We start from the raw sequence: 21,084 nt of genomic DNA, 5'->3' as shown, positions 1-21,084 counted from the left end.
GTTTAACAATATCACTTGTCTCTACTGTGTAGAAAGCAGGAGCTGCTGACCAAATGTGACAAGGAAAACATTCCAGAAAGCATGAATGACTCCGTAGAGACACATTTGTCCTTGCTAAAAATCGCTGACCTATAAAGACTACAGTTGCCTCATGGGTACCCTTGCTCTGCATTCTGCATGAGTTTGTTGCCCAAGTTCCTTTTGTCCATTTGGCAAATACATGTTTCTGCTTAAGTCACAGATTCAATGTCATGTCCTCTTTAGAGTTTTTGTGTACATTTTCTTCCCAAATCAGATCGAGTCACTCTTTCCTAAGCGACTATAATGAACCCAGCTTACTACTTGATCATGGATCCATCGATCTGCATCACACTAGGCTCACTTCTGCTTGTGGAACCGGGCTGTGAGTTCTTTTATCAATGACTGTTGTAACTCTAATTACTGCTGTAAGAATAATGTACTAAACAAAATGGATTCCCATAAGCACATCTGTCCTCTGTGTCTGTCTTGTGCACCCTTATGCACCTGTCACTAGGCTCAGCACCTTTCTGTGGTTCTTGAATCTTTCCCTGGCTTTGGGAAGGAGCTGCTGTGCTCCCGATTATCTTTAGCAGAAGGGAGACTACCACAGAGAACTCATCTCTCTCCCAGGGAAAGACAAATTTGGAGCAGAGGGGTCAGGATTTGAACTTAGGACCCGTTGCTCACAGAGCTTGTCTTCTTGACCTCCTGTTATTCTACTCATCATGACTGTTAAACAGAAAATCAGAGGCTGCTCTCAAGTCAGAGATGTCTTTCCTCTGTGACTGACCGTGCCCACTTCTATCCTTATATTACCCATGACCCAAGCAATACACAGAAAGGGAGAACTCTGCAATTAGAGCTGATCACCCCCGTGAAGAGGAGACTGAGATTGCATATGCCACCCATTGGCATGACAGGAACTTGAGTGGTTATTTGTTCAGAAAAATGAAAAATCAGGAGGAGAATAAAAGACCTGTGGCTTCCAGGGAATGGTGAGGACAAAGAAAGGAGGAGAAGACACAGTGAAGAGGATTTCTAAAGGTAGTAAGAATGCTGCAGACTTTCAGGAGGAACACATGGCTTTGTACAATTGTCCAAACCTAGGGACTGTACAACACTAAGAATGACACTTAATATAAACATGGAGATCAGAAACACACATACAAACACACGCATACACACACACACACACACACACACACACACACACACACAGCGAAAGGCCGAGTGGCAGGCTTGAGGGTAGGACAGGACACACTAAGTCTCACAAGTACCAATGGTAGGTGCCTCTTTGATATCTAGATACCTGCAGACTAAGCCTGGCATGGATAAATCCTACCCATAAATTTCTTTAGTGTTTCTCAAATTCACCATTGGGGTAATTTAGGAAAGTATCATTTATTTTTGAATTGATAATGTATTTGATTGGCTAATCATGATTATATTCATTTATGCAAGACAATGCATTATTGATGAATACCTATATATTAATAGATGTATCATCATTAAATCAAACTCTTGGCCAAATAAATTCACCTCTTATGCTTAGAAAGTTTTGTGTGCAGACACAATTTGCTCATTGCCACATGTGATAGATTTTTACTGACTACAGTTACCCATCCTAATGAATTTGCTGCCTGTGATCAGTAATTCTGCATTCACTCTCCTCAAAGTACAAGCTTCTGGCCACCAATCACACAAGATACAAACAGGCAAAATCTACGTGATTCGATGATGAGGAATATAACAAGGTTCAACTCATAGAGATGATGAGGAGATGTTATGCCTAGACCATGTCTCTTTATGGAGAGACCTGTGTCCTTAATTCTGACACATTGATTTTCACAAATTGTCAAATATGTCCCGAAAAATGGACCGTGTTTGAGAAGCAATGGCTTATCCAGCTTCTCTCTAAGATCCCATTTTGCCCCTCCTGTTTCTTCTTCACTGACATCTCTCAGCTCCCTTGCCCTTCTTTGTATCTATTACTTCCCCTTTCCTCATGAAATCCTTATTCCTTACATGCCTTGGAATTGGGCTCTCAGTCCTCAGGGTATTCTGTCTTCCATATGCCTGTCCCCAGCCTGCTGCTGGACTCTGGCTGCACAGACCAACACATGATAACACAGAAAGATAACCTGGGTAAGAGAGTCTGCTCTTAGATCTCTGCAAGTCAGCTTTCCCACCTGTCTAAACGACCTACCTCATGAAGTAGGAGATCCCAAGAAGATACAATCTATTGTGCAGTTGTTACACGGTCTTCATGACCCCTGCCTCATATACTTGAATTTCTTGAAGAGATGCATAAGCAAGTGACTTCTTTCAATCCCTGGCTGCCTCTGACTTTCCAGGTTTTTGCGGTAAAGTGGATGAAAAGGAAAGGCCACTAACCTGAGAGTCACGGCTCTGCACCGGATACCTCTAATAAAATTTCTGATTGAAAATGCCTGTGAATGTGGACACTATACTCGCATGAGTAGGGCCAGCTTGGCCGGGGTCTTGAAGGAACCTGGTCACCAATTTTTATCCTCCTGTGCGACCTGCCCATTGCCTGTTCTGGCTGGCTGTGGTCCAGCTGCCTCTGCTTCTGCTCCAGGGAGCCCAGGGCCCCTAGAGCACTGCTGGGGATGAGGCCACCTCAGGGAATCTGTGTCCCCACTTCCCCTCCTTCTTTCCAGGGGTGAGTCAATTACCTGAGCTTCTCTGTGGCTTGAGAAGAGACTTAATTCTCAACAATCTGCAGATGTGGCATGCTAGCTGTTAGAGTTAATAGGAGAACAGGCCTGCAGCTGTCCACAGGGATGAGAGGCTGCCAGTACACTTCTCCACTTTCCTCCTTCCTCATCTTTAATCTCTAGTCCAGGTAGAGGGATTTTCAAAGTTACATCTTTAATTCAGAGAACATACTTGTTTCTTTTTCTTGAGCAATTAAAAGACCACAAAATAAGGTTGTGGGCTAAGAAAAATTGAGTCATGAAATAATTTTGTGGGAATCCTTTAAAATACCTTTTTAAACATTATTGGATGTATTTACCTTTTATTTAGTGGGGGGCATGAATAACACACTTGTGGAGTTCACCTTGCTGGCCACATTCACAGTGTTACATATACATGACATGTGAACCAATGCAAACCTTAAAAATGACATTACTCTGGATAACATAATTTTATTTTTCAGATGTTATATGCTTTATATAATAGATCTCAGTATATAAGTCAAGGGGAGTTTACATCTTTCTATTGTTCAACTAACATTTATACCTAGATCAAATCATTTTCGTTAGGCTCATGAGACCACTCTGTGGTTAAGAGTGGACATTGACCTTGCAAAGGACCTGAATTCAGTTCCCAGCTCCTATGTCAAGCAGCTTACAAATGCCTATAACTCCAGTTTAGGGTACCAGATGCCCTCTTTTTGGTCCCTGTCTGGACATACATGCACATGTTAGGACACAAATATATAAACAGAAATAAAAAGAACACCATGATTAAGCATACACAGTTCGATCTATCCCCGCAACTATTGAAAATCTCCAGGTTCGTTTCTACCTTGAATTTGCCTCTTTGGACCTTTTCACATAAGGGGAAATGGAAGAGTTGTAGCTTTTTCTTTTATTCTGCATCTTTTCTCTGAATATTTTGAAGTAAAATTTGTAATGACCAAGGATTTTCAATCTTTCAGTCCTGTCATTCTGGACAGGTCATGCTTTTTGGTGATGACAAGATGGTGAATAGCAGGAAGTTGATCCACATTTCTGCTATCACACATCATCAGGGAAGCTTCTGCTTGCAGTAGTTGGCAATTAATTCAAAGACTTACAGCTGAACAATGAGCATAGAGTGAGAGACTTTGGATTACTCAATTGTGAATGGGATGTTTTCATCAAATCCCTTCCCTCAAGGATTCAGGATCTTTGTGAAAGAGGAGGAGAAGATTGTAAGAGTCAAAGGTGATAGATGACTCCAAGGAACAGTGTCTTACAGACACAACAGGGCTGATGCTCATATAAGCTCAGAGACCATGGTATCACACATATGGCCTGCAAGGACTCAGTCAAGATGGGTTGGACCTAACTAAAAAGCTATTGCCAATTGATACCTGTTGACAAAGGGACAATCAGTGTTATACATGCACAACATAGTACATTAACCACACTCCATAGCAAATGCCATGCCCAGAAATAGTGGCCAACACAAAGCAGATTCCATGTGGATTTTTGTTTTGTTCTTATATATCTTGTTTCATTTTTTTTTACTTACTTTTTTGGCAATAGAAAAAAAGAACATGAAATTGGATGGGTAGGGAGATTCAGGGCATCAGGGAGGACTTGTAGGGAAGGAAAAACTTGACCAAAATATGTTGCATAAAAGAATTTTAATTGAGCCAGGTGGTGGAAGCACATGCCTTTAATCCCAAAACTCAGGAGGCAGAGACAGGCAGATCTCTGTGAGTTTGAGGCCAAGCTGATCTACAAAGAGAGTTCCATGACAACAAGGGCTATTACACAGAAGAACCCTGTCTCAAAATCAAAAGGTAAAAAAAGAAAGAGAGGGAGGGAAGGAAGGAGAGAGAGGAAGGAGAGAGAGGAAGAGAGAGACAAAGAGAGAGACAAAGAGAGAGGGGGGAGGAACTATCATAGGTAGACAGAGGCCTGAGATAAGATAGACTCACTAGAAAATGCCTCCAGCACCTTACTGCCTCCAATTAGATTCTATCTCTTGAAATTTATACCACCTCTCAAACACATCTTGAAACCATTAACCCATTAATATATTAATCTATTGAGTTTTCCTGATTAAGTAGCCTCCCAATGTTTGGATTTACTATTCAGGGACCACGTAACATATGAGCCTTTAGGGGGCAAATTCACATCCAAACAAAAGCACCCCGTTATTAAGGTTCAAAATTTGCATCATCTTAGACTCAACCACTCCTCCAGGTCATTGAGTTGCTTCACACTAACAGTAAGTGAGCCAACTGATGATGCTTCATACGATCCTTTTAATATGAAGCCATGAGAGGCCATGTCTTCCTTCTGTGTGTGTTACATAAAATGTACATAAGAAGGGAAATCTAAAATGCTCTATGTGAGTTTAGAAACTGGAAAGAGAACCAGATGAGGTGGATACTGTGATCTCTCCCCAAACAAACATAACCAAAAGTCAGGATTGCTAACAACTATGCCATTGAGAATGTAAAGATTCCAGGCACTCACTGTAATGAAACTCAAATAGCCAGTTAAACTGGGGAGATGTACTCCAAAGACAGGATGCAGATGAAAACCCAAGTGTCATGGATGAGGGATTGCTCTGTAAGTTGTAGGCTACTGAGTTATCTAATGTTATCCTCAGCTTCCATATGCAGGCTATTGTTACTACTGTTGGTTGTACACTAGAAATAGAGACAGTAAGTACTTGTTTCTGAAGACCACACATGCTGTAGTCACAGGACAGGGAAGAATTGAGCTAAAACTAAACTGGGAGTCTCTTTCCTGAGGATTCCCATAGACACTGCTAAAATGCATTAATACATGCTTTTAGGAGATAACTATCACCAACAGTGCATATTTGTTATGGATCCAGAGTGTTATGAAAGCAATATGCCAGACAAGATGTTCTCACAGGGCAATAGTGGCATGGTTGTTTGTAACCCCCGCTTGGCAGGGTCAGCTATTCAGGGTCCTCTGAAGGGGCGCTAACCTGCAAGACATGAGCTGTAAAAGAGGAAGGAGACCAAGCAAGATTCTATTGTCAAGGTCTCCGTTTATTGGGGTGAAAGTTACAGCTTATATACCCTTGAATGGGGTGGAGGTAGGTAGGCAGGAACTCTGCCAGGGTAACTGAAGGTCATCAGCCAGCACCTGGAGTAAGCCGAAGCATGTGATTCATTAACATTGGAGTAAGGGGTGGGTTCCCTTAACAGATGTGATCCATTAGCATTGGAGTAAGGGGTGGGTTCCGTTAACGGATAGCTCTCAAGATAGTGGGATGAGGGGTGGGTTCTCTGTAAACATCCTTAGGGCAATGACCTCTGCTATCCCTGTAAGGACGATGTTCCCTGACAAATCTATCCTTAGGAAAATGGTCCCTGACAAATCCCCCTTCCTTTTATTAAGGAAGGCAGCTAATAAGTGGAGAGCACTGGTCAGAATCTAACCACATAGTCAGACCTATAGGAGAAGGGACTGGGGCAAGGAGGACCCTTCTCTCGAGTGGAGTCTCCTATCCTCTCCTGGGAACAGAGGGGTGTCTTATGGTTAGTATTAATTATTTTTTGGCCCTTAATGATGGCCTGTGATGAGGGCTCTTGTCTTAGGTCGAGTGGGGACCAGGTTTTTCTCCCCATTACCCGTCATAGGGTTCCCAGGGCCCTGTCTTAGGTTGGGGGCGGTCCCGCCATCAGATGCCCATCCTTGAAGCTCCTCAAAAAGGTATCTAGCAAGACCAAAGTAAGCAGGTCTTTGACTGCAGGGTCCCTGTCTTAGGCTATGTGGAGGGCAATCCTCATCCCCTGACATCATGCCATGTTGAGCCGGCCTGTACGGCCTCTGTATGATGTGCTGTTCAGGGGAGGGCTCCACAATATTCCCGTCATTGGGCCTCTGCGTGGATATTAATGAAAAGACTGCGAGGAGCTTCTAAAACAAAAGGTATAAAAGATGTAATTTGGACACCAATGACTCCATCTCTGGACAAGAAGAAAGGGCACCTTCCAAACCCAGTATTCACCTTTTAGTCTGACCTATGGTATAAACTCCTTCCTAAGTGCCTACTCCAATATAAGATTACGAGTGCTGCTTGCCAAAAATTTTTTTCCAGGGATTCCAAGGTCTAACGGGTTTGGGGTCTGTAACAAGGGTAGAAAATTGAAGAGCAGCTACATGTCGTTCTGTCTCCGAAGTTCTGAGGTCCTCCGTGGAGCCACGAGTATTTAGGCGATGATAATGAACAGCAACGGAATCTTTTGTTATTTCGTCAACCTGGGTCTTAATAAAGCGGGTTAGTTTTGAAAAGGCCTATGGGCCAAAGGATAAAAGCAATAATAGTCCCAAAAGAGGGCCCAACAAACTGGGCAAGAGTGTGGATAACCAGGGGGAGGTAGAAAACCAGTTTTGATACCAAGATTCCTGTTTTTCTCTGTTTCTTTTTCTTTCTTCTAAACTGTTTTTTACCTTTTGTATGCTATCCTGTACTAGGCCTGTTTTATCTGAATAAAAGCAACATTCTTCTTTAAGGGCGACACAAAGTCCCCCTTCTTTAAGAAAAACAAGATCAAGGCCTCGTCTATTCTGCAGAACCACCTCTGACAGAGAGACTAATGAGTCCTTTAGGTTCTCCAGGCCCTTTTGTAATTCCTGGATGTCTCTGTCCACCGCCAAACTGAGTTGGGCATATTGCTGTTGGGAGGTGATAAGAGAGGCTATCCCTGTTCCTGCACCTGTGGCTCCTAATCCCAAAATAATAGCTAAAGTGATGGCTGTAATAGGTTCTCTCTTGTTTCGGGGCATAGTAGTGCCCTGTTCCCAAAAGTGGAGGAGATCCTCTGACTCATGTATCGTCAGACGAGGCACCAGCCGCACAAGCACACAATAATCTCTATTGATCAAAAAGTTATTGGTAATTATATAAGTGGTGAGGCCCGAGGCACAAGCAAAATAAAATTCTTCAGGTGCAGAAATATAAGAAAAAGAGATATTAACAATAAATGTCTGATTGCAGGTATACTGCAATGGTTGGGGAAAGCGTAAAGCTGGTCCCCTAAGGCATAGTCCTATGCCAGAGACCTGGCCTATCGTAATACCTTCACCATGGACAGGATGCCACCTTAAATGCTTTGTATCATTAGTTAGATGGGGGGAGCCAAAGGCAGCCACACCTTCATAAAAGGGGGGCTTTGGTAAAAAGCAAACCCAGCATTCCTCATATAGGGAATTATTAATGGCATGTAAAGCAGTTATAGAAGCATTGACCATAGATAGAATAAGATCAGCAGAAGAGGGAAGTCCTTGGGGTAAGGTGGGTTGAAAAGGAGGGGCTGTTACAGAGGAACCATTGGTTGGGGGTTGTTTGTGAGATGGACGACTAGGTTGCCCACTAGCCAGAGAATGTAATGCCTTATTGGGGCCTACTGCGGTAACGGAGGATTGGGGGACCGTTCTTAGTAACTTTATTTTAAAAGTCACCCCAAAATCCCTTCCGGCCTTATAGAGACGGAGCCCCCATTCTACCCCTCTAGAGCTGGCCCAGTCAAATTTTTTTCCTGCTTCTGTAAAGGAAATTACCAAGGGGTTACACCAGCCCCTAGATTGGCTGTCAGATACACATTGAGCAGATAGTTTTTGGGCTGGATCTTTTCTCTTTACTTGAATATAATCCCAGGAAGAAGAGGGATTCCAATATGTATCCCCAGTAGTTTCACAGCCCCATGAGGCACAGAAATAATCAGAGCTATATCCACATTTGGAGGCCAGGGAGCGATTTCTGTGGGAGGCCCCAGGGCAAACATATATTGGTGTAAGGGCAAGGGAGGTCCTACTAAGTTTGTTGGCACAGCCAGGCTCCGTGGTATGACATGAATCTTCTGGAGCCTGAGTTAAAGGGGGGAACTTATCGGCCACTCCCCAATCTGTATGGCCTCCCAGAGCCAGTTTGCAGAGATCTACCTCTAGAGGGCCCCAATCAGGAGTTGCGGCTATGGTGGAGGAGGAGTTAGCAGTGTCACCTGCTTCATTTATGACCTGCCAGGTAAAATTGAAAAGTTGATACAGGGGTGTCGTCACTCTGATATGGTTGGTCCAAATTAGAAGGAGCCATAGCCAAGGTGGTTTCAAGATTTCTGCCAGCAAGAGGAAATTTTCTCAGGGTTTACTTTCCCTGGTTGGATTATACAATTTTATCAAACGCTCAGGGAGCCACCTGGCATTTTGAGCCTTGGTATCATAAATACATGCATGGCCTTTTCCCCAAATAAGCACAGGGTCAGGGCCAGCCCAGACTCCCAACAGGGGGTCCTTCCATAGGGCTTGTGCATAAGTAGATTGGGTAGAAGGGTGCCACAATCTGTCCGCAGCGGACTGCCCTTGATTGTCCAAAGTTAGAAAATTGAGCACAAAGAGAGCATGAGCCAATATTGTCTTGGCATTGCCTTTTATGGGGTAAAGAGTCTCTTGTGTCATTAACTTAGAGATGGTATGCTTAAGAGTCTGATTGGCACGTTTAACAATGCCCTGGCCTTGTGGATTGTAGGGAATACCAGTACGATGTTTTATATTTAACTGGGCATAGAATTGTTTAAATTTTTTGGCTAGTATAGCCAGGTCCATTGTCAGTCTTAAGCATTTGGGGATGTCCCATAGCAGAAAATGCAAGAAATAAGTGAGCAATGACCTGTTTAGTTGCTTCCCCCGTCTGAGCAGATGCATACAGGAAGCCACTATAAGTATCAATAGTAACATGAACATATTTAAGTTTACCAAAGGAGGGGACATGAGTAACATCCATTTGCCATAGTTCCCCTGGGATCAGGCCCCGAGGGTTGACTCCCAGATGAGGTTCAGGTAAAAAGGTCACACAATTCTTGCAATTTTTAACAATTTGTCTGGCTTGTTCTCTAGTTATACCAAATCTAAGACGCAAGGTTGAGGCATTAAGATGATGGAGTAAGTGAGCAGCCTGAGCCTCCTGTACAGGATCCTGTACAGAGACCGAGGCAACTAAACGAGTGCTCTTGTCCGCCAATTCATTTCCCCGTGTCAAAGGTCCAGGCAAACCAGAATGTGCTCGAATATGGCCCACAAAAAACAAATATGAACGGTCTCTAATTAATCTTTGAATTTTGGAGAACAATTGAAACGTTGGTGTTGAAGGCTGAATGGTAGGAACCATTTCGAGAACCTGAATAGCCCTCACAACATATTGGCTATCAGAGAACAAATTAAATTCTTGGTGGTGGATCAATTGGAATATGGTTAAAGCTGCATATAATTCTACCATCTGGGCAGATCTGTATGGGGTATCAATAGAGTAGGCCTTATCATTAATAACATATGAAGCTTTTCCATTTTTTGAGCCATCTATAAACACAAGTAAGGCATTTGGAATGGGCTGCAAGCGTGTATTCTTTAAAAATGTAAAAGGTGTAATATTAAGAAATTGGATAAGCCTGTTTCCTGGCATGTGGGTATCAAACTTTCCCCGAAACCCAGCAAGTAGCACAGCCCATTCATCATGTCTTTGTTGTAGCCAGGCTATTTGATCTCCCGAATATGGGGTAACAATAACATCTGGGTCACGGCCAAAGTATCAAACCGCAGTCTTGATACCTGAGAACAGAACCTGATTCACTAAAAAAGGATAGGAGGGCAAAACCTTGGATGAGGTAGCAGGCGCATGTATCCAAAGAAGCGGCTGCTCCTCTTGCCACAGGAGCCCTGATGGCATATAATCAGTGGCAAATGTCAATAGATAAAGGATTTTTTCAGGGTCAAAATATCCTGAGCCTTGCTGGGAGATAGCTTCTTCTACCCTTATAAGTGCGGCTTCTGCCTCTAATGTAAGGCTCCTAGGGGAACTAGGGTCAGGATCTCCTTGTAATATATTAAATAAAGGTTTTAAATCTCCTGTTGTGAGTCGCAAATAAGGGTGTAACCAATTAATATCACCTAAAAGTTTTTGAAAATCATTCAGGCAACGTAAACTCGTTCTTTTTATATGGATTTTTGAGGTGCGAATTAAGGTTGGTTCCAATTGAAACCCCAAAAACAAAAAGGGATAGCAAGTCTGAATTTTTTCTGGGGATATAATAAAGCCCCTATATTGTAAAGCCAAGACTAAATCCTGAGCTATTTTTTGTGCCATATCAGCCTTGTCTGCAGCTATTAACAAGTCATCCATGTAGTGGATGAGGTACGCAGAGGGGTAAAGTAACCTTATGGGATCCACAGATTGTGCCACAAAACGCTGGCATAGGGTGGGCGAGTTGGCCATGCCCTGTGGTAAGACTCGCCACTGAAACCGAGGGTTTGGGCCAACATGATTAGTAATTGGGATGGAAAACGCAAATCGCTTACAATCTGCCGGGTGAAGGGGTATAGAAAAAAAGCAGTTTTTTATGTCGATAACAATCTTGTGAAAATCTTTGGGAATAGCAACTGGTGATGGCAGGCCAGGCTGTAAAGCTCCCATGGGTAGCATGGTCTTATTAACTTCCCTTAAGTCCTGTAACAGTCTCCAGTCCCCATTTTTCTTTTTAATGACAAATATAGGGGTGTTCCATGGGGATGTGGAGGGCTCAAGATGTCCTTGCTCTAATTGTTCCGGCACCAACAGCAGGGCAGCCTGAACCTTTTCCTGAGGCATGGACCACTGGTCTATCCAGACTGGGTCATTAGACCTCCAAGATATCTTATCAGCCTGGAGTGCAGGAGGATCAGTGGCCCTTAGGAAAAAAGGTCCACGCCTAAGCCTAACCTACCTTGGTGTTGGCCAGTAGCAATAGGGTCTGTAAGTCCTTGTTCTTTCTTTCCTAATCCTTTACCAGGGAGGAATCCCATTTTAAGCATCTGTTTAGTGACAATTTTATTAGGACTAAGCATAATAACTCCCATTTGTTTTAAGATGTCCCTTCCCCAGAGGTTAACTGGGAGGCCTGGGACTATAAAAGGCTGAATGGTGCCTGAATTACCCTCTTTGTCTTTCCAGGTTAATAACTTAGAACTTTTTAAAGTATTCTGGGTTTGTCCTATACCTTGTAAGTGGGTGGCAGTGGAATCTACAGGCCATGCTTTAGGCCAGTACCTGGATGATAGTACAGTGGCATCCGCACCTGTGTCTAAAAGACCCTGGAATTGTTTATTATCTAGCCATAAAGTCATCATAGGTCGGGTATCAGAAAGCTGTTGTACCCAATATATGTCAGAAGAGCCGGGGCTCGAGGCACCACGTTTGTTTCCTTGGCAGGGGAATTGTCCCATCATAGGTAATGGCAGGGCTTGTGCTATGCGATGTCCAGCTCTAAGAGTTAAGGGGCCTTCAGTAGCAGTGGCAAGCAATTTAATTTCTCCTTCATAATCAGCATCAACCACAGAGGGAGTAACAGAAAGCCCCTTTAGGGAGCATGAAGCTCGCCCTATAATAAGATAGAACATGCCAGGAGGAGGAGGTCCATACAGCCCAGTCTCTACAATCGTGGTCCCATCCTCAGGGGTTATAATCCGGGTGGAGGAGGGGCACAAGTCCAATCCTGCGCTCCCTGGGGTGGCCCTGTAAAGGGGTTTTGACGTTGGGTCGTTCCCCTTGCATGAGCTGGCTGGTACAGAATTGGTGAGTAAGGGCCCCCGATCGGGGCCCCTCTCCCGTTTCCCTGAACCGCAGTAGCTGAGACAGGGGTTAGGGAGTTGCCCATATTATCAGTCTTGGATTTGCAATACCTTGCCCAATGTTTGCCCCGCCTACATCGGGGGCAGGGTCCTGGAGGGCCACCCCCTCTATCCTCAGGACAATTTTGGTTATTCTCAACTATCGATCGAGAGGGGCATTCTCTCGCAAAGTGTCCCAGTTGACCACAGGTGAAACATGTCTTCCCTCCGGGGCGAGAGTGTCCCCTTTGTCCCTGAAATACTGCGCCGATGGCCAGGCTGATTGACTTTGATAGCTGGTGACCAAAATTGTCTACCTCATTGCACACCTTAATCATACCAGAAACATCAATGTTCCTCATTTTTCCCCTTAATGCAGCTTTACATGCAGTATTGGCATTCTCAAAGGCCAGCTGTTTGACCAAGGTCCCTTCCATTTCCTCTGGCCCCAAGATTCTTTCTGCTGTTTCTTGGAGCCGACCCATAAACTGAGCATATGGTTCCTGAGGTCCCTGGATGATTTTAGTGAGCGGGGTGGTAGTGGCGCCAGTGGAGGGAACTGCCCTCCAAGCTGCCAAAGCAGCCTGTGCCGTCTGGGAAAGTATCCCAGTGGACAGTCCTTTTTGCTTGTCTTCATCTGCAAACTTGCCTTTACCAGCAATTTTATCAACTGTCCAGGAGGCAGTCTGACTTAATGGGTTCCTTCTATTTTCGTTTGCAAGGGCTTCAGCCCTATCGAGAAACTCAGACTTCCAAGTCAGGTATTGTCCTCTATTCAATACTGACTGGACCACCCTGCTCCATTCTATGGGCAGCATAAATCCTTCTCCTGCCAATCCCTCCAATATAGAAAAAGTAAAAGGTGCATTCATCCCATAATTTTTAACAGCAGAGTGAAGATCTTTAATATGTTTAATTTTTAATTTTTTATATATGGGCCGGAAAGTTTCATATTCATTTTGTTCAGGCTCTTCCTCCGAATCAGAGGCCATCTGATCTTGCTCATAATTGCCCTCTTGCCTTGGCTCTAGCCCTGGGGGGGTTTCTGTGGTATCAGGCTGAGACTCAGCAGCCTCTTCCACTTGTCTGGCTCGTGACCGGCTCAGGACTGGTTAAGCCATTTTACGATTAAGTTTAGAGTTTGCCCGTTTGTCTAAAGTCGTGCCCTTTCCCATAGTAAACTGTAAATCCTGAATCTGAACAGAAAGGTCTGAGAGCTCATGTTGTAATGCAAGCACTTGTTTAAAACCTCCTACTTGCGCCTTAAGGGCAGCTTTTGTATTAAGTAATTCCTGAATCAAGGGATGGGCAAAGGCATGCTATCGGGGGCAGTCAGAACATAAGGCGGTGGCCGCGGAGTCCTTTTTGGCTGACTAAGAAAGACGCGGGGGGCTTTATCCCCTCTACCATACCTTCCTTTCTCATAACTAGCCGCTTCTACCTCTAACTCATTTTCGGACCCTGAATCCAAAGGCTCCTCTGAACTTTGAATCCAGCGATCCGAGTCCTGCAGGCCGGGTTTGATTTCATTTTTAAAAGCGACCAGCGATGGATAAATGCTTTTAGGCGGCTTTTGGATCTCATCTTCAGCGGGCACGGTCTCTTTTTGGGGAGCTGTTATAGATTTAATAGGTCCTGGGGAGGGGTCCTCAGGGATACTAATAACAACCGAAGGACAGGGGGAAGAACACCCACCCTCTTCATTTTTACAAGATGGCGGGCGGGATGCCTCTAAGAATTCAGTGACTATCGTTAGGAGATGGGAACCATCCCCTCCTTTTTCTGGACTATTTATGACGTCCCTGATCAGGGACCAGTAACTAAAAACAATTTCTGGCACAGAATCACCTCCTCTAATCATCTTACTAAGATCTTTGCCCACCTTGTCCCAAATTTTGGGATGTATCTCTGGGCCTGTTAAAACTAACCAAGGGCATTTTTCATCTATAAAACAAAAGAATTCAGCTAAATCTCTCTTTTTAACTCTTACTCCTCTTTCCCTAAGTGACTGTTGAAATTCCCATATGAATTTCTCTTCCTTTGAAAGCGATTGTCCCATGTCCTATAGACGACAACGAACCTGCGCCTACCTCCGTCCTGCAGACCTGTCCGAGTATCACAGCTGGTCAGGACCTTATTTTCCTTCGTCCCGGGACTGCGCCTCGTCGTCCGATTAGTTGGCCGTACTTCAGGGTCCCTGTTCAGGCGCCACTGTAACCCCCGCTTGGCAGGGTCAGCTATTCAGGGTCCTCTGAAGGGGCGCTAACCTGCAAGACATGAGCTGTAAAAGAGGAAGGAGACCAAGCAAGATTCTATTGTCAAGGTCTCCGTTTATTGGGGTGAAAGTTACAGCTTATATACCCTTGAATGGGGTGGAGGTAGGTAGGCAGGAACTCTGCCAGGGTAACTGAAGGTCATCAGCCAGCACCTGGAGTAAGCCGAAGCATGTGATTCATTAACATTGGAGTAAGGGGTGGGTTCCCTTAACAGATGTGATCCATTAGCATTGGAGTAAGGGGTGGGTTCCGTTAACGGATAGCTCTCAAGATAGTGGGATGAGGGGTGGGTTCTCTGTAAACATCCTTAGGGCAATGACCTCTGCTATCCCTGTAAGGACGATGTTCCCTGACAAATCTATCCTTAGGAAAATGGTCCCTGACAGTTGTTATGGGTATAACTGGCCCTTTAATTGAAATTAAGGTAGATCTACAGGAGATAGCAACTGGGTACTGTAAACTAAGCAAAACTTTATGGCTGGGGAAGAATAGTCAAGTAAGGAAACTACTTATATTTTGATAAATGGATACAGTGTACCTTGGAAATCAACTTCTAAACATTTGTGATTATGCCCAGATGTTACCATAATATTCAGCCTTTGTACTAGAGGGCTCCCCTTTTTTAAAGTGAACAACAGAAATTGTAAACATGCATTCTTCCATGACTTGCTGAGAATAAATGCACTCTACAGTGACAGAGTGTCCCAGCACTCTGGGATACACAGTCAAACACACAGCACCACCACCATCATCATCATCATTGATGCAGAAAATACCTCAGAAAATAGGACAGAAGGAATGTCAAAGACTGAGGAAGAGGATCTTGTAGGATATAACTGTTTCCTCTGAGCTTAACATGACCACGGGCAGACAAAGCAGAGAGCACTAGATGGCCCCCCACACTCACAGCATTGGCCCTCATGTACTAGATTGCTTTGGTGGTCATGGCCATGGAAATGCAGTGAGCCAAATAATACAGTGTTCAGCTGTCTATGCAGGTGGTGAGACAGCTGTTATTTTTCATTGTAGAAGTTGGAGGTGGAGAGGTCACGAGCCCTTCATCATAGAGGCGAGGCAGTCTCCTGTCTTCTGCTATCTAGCACATCAGGCATAGGCTCACTAAGGGTGCAACACCAAAGATGCAGCTTTTGTGAGGTCATTACTCATGCTGGTGGTGGTTACTTTCCCTCAGCAGCATCAACTGCCAATGGCACCTCAGCTAGGGATGCAGCCTCAGTTAGTTTATCTCCTGTCCTTGCAGGAATTCCTAACTGGCAGTCAGTAATCACAGCTGCTGTGAGTTTATGTGCACAACAACCACAATATTGCAGAAGATGGCATTTCACAGCAGTCTTCTTTGAGGGTTTACATTCTTTCTGTCCCCTCTTCTGTAACGTTCACTGAGCCTTTGGTTGAGGAGAAGGCTAGCCAGACTGTTAGGTAAGGCAAATTCAGGGGCATTCATCAGCACATAAGTGCTGTATTTATATATCAAAGGGTCTGCCCCCATTCTGTCTCAGTCAAAGATTAAGTTCCTCATATTCTTATACGATAGGATAAAACATTCAGACCAGAAACTCAAGATTGCATGAATGCTCCAGGTTGGAGTATGAGTTCTGGAATCTATTTCCACAGAGCCAAATTCAAAACAATTCATTGACACACACAAAAAAGCAAATCCCATAGTGATGCACTTACAGGTTCAGAACCTATCTGTAGAAGGAGCTGTGGGCAGGCCTGCTTTTCGTCCTGCCCGGCTCCCACATGGCTAGCTTTACACCCGAAATAATTACACGGAAACTGTATTCTTTTAAACACTGCCTGGCCCATTAGTTTCAGCCTCTTATCTAGTTCTCACATCTTGCTTAAACCATTTCTAATACTCTGTGTAGCACCACAAGTGGTGTCTTACTGGGAAAGATTCAGCATGTCTGACCTGGCCCCTGGCTCCATCGCATCTGTCTCAGAGAGGAGAGGCATGGCGATTGCCTGAGCCATCTGCCTCACTTCCTTCTTCCCAGCATTCTGTTCTGTCTACGCCGTCTATCTAAATCCTGCCCTATCAAAAAGCCAAGGCAGTTTCTTAATTAACCAATGAGAGTCCTCCAACACCTATGCAATGGTAATTACTATGTAGAATGCACAAGTCTAGAACTCCCATGACCTTCACATTCTGTCGATAGTTATTTCAGTAAGAATTGAGATGGTAAGGTGACATTTCTTTCTCCAGTTATAAGAGAGTTATGCCTATTTGTGAACATCTATCAATTATAAAATTATGATTATTTAAAAACAGTTAATATACATCATCTTCTGAAGATCATCACTCTGGGCTTAACAAAAGTGTCATCAGAATAACTGACACAGAGTTGGCAAGGAACCAGACACCTAGGACAGCACCCACAAGTTACAAGACTGGAGACACCCTCTTCTCACTTTCAGCTTGATTGGATGCCTTGTACAGCCTGTATGCTCTGATTGACCGAAGGCTTTGGGTCCACAGTCTCCAAAGGACAGGACACCTAAGCTGGGAGGGATGAGAAAACTTTGGGAACCATCACAGCTGTTACTACTGTCAGAATTGTCCACACTCAAACTGATGCCAGCCCCCGTTCTTTAGCTCCTGAGCCCAACAGTTCACAAAGATCTCCTGAGCAGCCAAGGACCTCTGTCCAATGGCACCAAAAGTGGAGTGATTCTGATTAGTTTTGAAGGTTTTTATGGAGTCCCCAGAAAGTGTAGTTCTCTGGGACCAGAGCCTCAGTAGCCTGGAAGTAGAAAAAAACAGCTCACTCACCAAACTTTTCTATTTTAAATAGAGCAAAGAAAGATAGTAAGAAAGGAAAAACAACAAAAGAAAGAATGAAAGACAAAGAAAATGAAAGAAAGAGAGAGAGAGAGGGATGGAGGAAGGAAAGAACCAGGGATAATGCCTTTAAAAAAACAGAAAATCTGTTTAACTACCTGATTCCCACTGAAATGAAATTCCAGACACAGCCCTTCATAACACTGCTTGCTCCCATACTTGGCCAGTATTGGGGACAGTTGTAAGTGGTGATAATTTTTCCAGTGCAAGGACATCTTGGCAGTCCAGGGCCAAAGAATACCACCAAGTCACACCATGCAACCAACATTACACAAGAGATTTATTAGGGAGAAATACAGAATGGCCACTGCTTCTGATCAGGAAGAGAGTCAGCAGAGGATTCAATGGAAGGGAAGGCTTTTATAGAGATTTTTAGAGCATGTAAAAGCTTGGTTGGGAAAGTATGTAAGGACAGGAAACATTGCTTGGTCATTAATGTTGAGTCAAGTGGTGAGGGGATTCCAAGTCTTGGAGTTCAGGGTCAAATCAAGGGTAGGATATTTTTTTCTTTGGCATCTGCCTTGGGTTTCATGTCATGTTAGGGTCAAGGTGTTGTGCTTTGGACCTAGTATTGGGGTCAAGTTAGGATCAGGATGTTCTGGTGTTCTTTTCTTGGTCCTGGTCTTGAGGTCAAGTCAGGGTCAGAATGTTGTTTCCCTGACCCATTTTCTCTACAATGGTATGGGGTGGGGTGTCTATACTGCCTCACCTCACCCGAGCTGGACTCCTGTTATCTATGAACTACAGAGCCTTCATCTTCTGAACCTCTTGAATCCACTGCCCAAGTGCTAGAAAATCAGCTGTGCATCACAGTGCCCAGTATATGTTAGGACCAAATTCAGTTTTTGCATGCGGGGCAAGTGCTCTACCAACTGAGCTACATCCCAAGCTCTCCTGGCCTCCCTTTTTTTGAACATTTGAGAGATGAATGATGATGTACCCAAGGCTGGCCCAAAATTCACCATGTAGCCCAGTCTGTCCTTAAATTCATGACTATTTACTAGTCTCAGTTTTGTGAATGTTGGGATTGCAGGCTTCTTGATATAATGATTTCATTCTCTTTCTTCTATTTCTTTGTTTTCTTCTTTTTATTTTTGGTAGGATTTCATGGATCTCAGATTGGCTTCAAACTGTAGCCAAGGGTTGTCTTGAACTTCTGATCCACCTGCCCCTACCTCCCCATTGTTAAGGTTACAGGTATGTACAACTGTACTAGTCAGGGTACTTTAGAAGAACAAAACCAATGGGAAGAGGTGTGTATGTGTGTGTGTGTGTGTGTGTGTGTGTGTGTGTATGCAGGTACCCTTACAAATGTAGAGGTCAAAAGGCAATGTTAGATGCCTCTGTCAATCCCTACTCCATCTAAACTTATATTGGAAGGATCTATTGCTAAACCTAGTCTTCACTAATTGAGCTAGACTACCTAGCCAGCACAAGGAGCATCCTGTCCTTTCTTGTGCTCCCTCACCATCACTGAGGTTATAGCTGCACTCTGCCACTCCTGGCTTTTTTGTTAACATGGACATTAGCATCCAAACTTAGGTCCCATATTTATATTAAGCAAGCGCTTGGCCCATTCCTTGCTTATTGTGCATTTTAGCTTACATCCTGGTAATTCTAAAACTTAGGGTGTTTTCTTTTCCACTACTCAACAAAAGGGCAGTCTTTACTATACTTTTTCTCTGAAATAGTGTTTCTCTGTGTAGACCTAGCTGTCATGCTATCCTGGAACTCTCTCTGTAGACTAGGCTGGCCTTGAATTCAGAGCATCTCCCACCTCTCCCTCCAGAATAATGGGAATCAAGGCCTGTGCAAGCACTCTCATCTCAGCTTTGGTAAACTTAAATATTGTGCCTCTTTCAGACAACCAGACAAAAGTATGTCATGAAGTCTTCCAATTATTTTTGCTTTATGGATATGCGTTGTTGAGGATTGTAAAAGACAGGAGTTTGGGAGACAGAGGGCAGTAAATATTCTCACAATAAATACATCAGCTAGTTCTGGTTTGTTCGATATTGTGAGGCATGTATTAATCCACCTGAAAAATATTTAACACAAGTAGAGTCGTAATAATGTGTACTGTACCAGGTTGGAAAGGTCAAATACCATTTTCTGTCTATTGTCTCATACTTATTTCCATCCACAAATAAATCCCAGATGTTAACACTTTCATGTACACTTACATATGACTACAAAGCTTTCATTGACATGAAAGTATCATAAATAAACACATGGTTATAGAGAATTTTCACAAACAGTAAAATTTGGTGTACCAATCCATACGATTTTTCTTTTATGTCATTAAATTTTCTCTGGGTAGAGTTTGCTTAGGAAAGCCTTCTTCATGGCATTCTTCAGCTCCTTGTTCCTGAGACTGAAGATGATGGGGCTGAGGAAGGGGGTGAGGACCGTGTAGGTGATACCCATCAGTGTGTCTCCTTCCAGTGACTTGGGACCCTTGGGCTTGAGGTAGATGACAGAGGCAAAGCCATAGTGCACAATCACCACAGTGAGGTGGGATGCACAGGTGGAGAAGGCCTTCTGCCGACCCTCAGCTGATGGTATCTTCAATATGGCTACCACAATAAAGGCATAGGAGAGGAGGATGAGGAGCAAGCATCCCAGGAGGGTTGTAATGCACACCATCCCTACACCTCTGGCTACCACAAGTACATCCTTTCCACATGCCAACTTCAATAGAGGATGAACATGACAACCAAAATGGTGGATCTCATTGGGTCCACAGAAAGTGAGATTGAAAATGGCTGTAGTCACCACTGTTCCCACAAATGAACCACCAACCCAGGACAAGGCAACCAAGCAAGCACAGTCACGGGGACTCATGAGCACATTGTAGCGCAGTGGGTGACAGATGGCCACATAGCGGTCATAGCCCATGACTGTGAGGAGGAAAGAGTGGGTGAAGCCAAATGTGAAGGAGAAGAACATCTGGCTGGCACAGGCCAGGAAGGCGATGGAGTGAAGCTTGGAGAGCAGGTCGGCCAGCATGCGTGGGACGATGGCAAATGTGAAGAGAACCTCAGAGATGGAGAGCGCACACAGGAAGAGGTACATGGGTGTGTGGAGGCTGTGTTCAGTCCAGATGGTAGCCATGATGAGCAGGTTGCCCAGCAGCGTGAAGAGGTACATGAGGAGGAACAGCAGGAAGAACATCAGCTGAAGGTGAGGGAAGGTAGAGAAGCCAATGAGGATGAACTCTGACACTCCTGAATGATTGACTCCCTGCATGGAGGCCATGCCTGAGGTGATGTAGACAGAGGTCATCTACTAGATGGAGAAAAGTTATCCATTTCCACACCAAAGAGGTTGATCCTGCGGGAAGATTACAGATGTATTAATCTTGCTCCTACTGTTATAGCCTATAACTTAATTTAGTCATCATATTAATAGAGGTGATATTATTTTCTCCTCCATTTTGAGTGTCTTTTCATACTCGCTGAGAATGTTGGGATGTACCAATATTGGGCAAATTGTCAAAGTGAAGCTGCTAAAAAGGCTGATCCACGATCAATCCCACACTTGTATTGACCTCTTAGATTTC

The 21,084-nt window shown here is 44.1% G+C and overlaps 1 protein-coding gene across 1 annotated transcript; it reads right to left on the bottom strand.

Moving 5' to 3' along the window:
* Positions 1–19,823: 19,823 nt before the first annotated feature.
* Positions 19,824–20,780, bottom strand: LOC119808020 (olfactory receptor 10H1-like). The gene has a single exon (XM_038320311.1). It carries the CDS (start codon positions 20,778–20,780, stop codon positions 19,824–19,826), a length of 957 nt encoding a protein of 318 aa, XP_038176239.1.
* Positions 20,781–21,084: the final 304 nt, after the last annotated feature.

Source organism: Arvicola amphibius, chromosome 2 (genome assembly GCF_903992535.2).
Source record: "Arvicola amphibius chromosome 2, mArvAmp1.2, whole genome shotgun sequence".
Taxonomy (NCBI): Eukaryota; Metazoa; Chordata; class Mammalia; order Rodentia; family Cricetidae; genus Arvicola; species Arvicola amphibius.
Note: the sequence above shows the minus strand (reverse complement) of the source record. Positions and strands in the feature narration are given on the sequence as shown.

Excerpts from the sequence above, each read along its gene's own strand:
- LOC119808020 (XM_038320311.1), bottom strand. The coding sequence starts at position 20,780 with ATGGCCTCCATGCAGGGAGTCAATCATTCAGGAGTGTCAGAGTTCATC.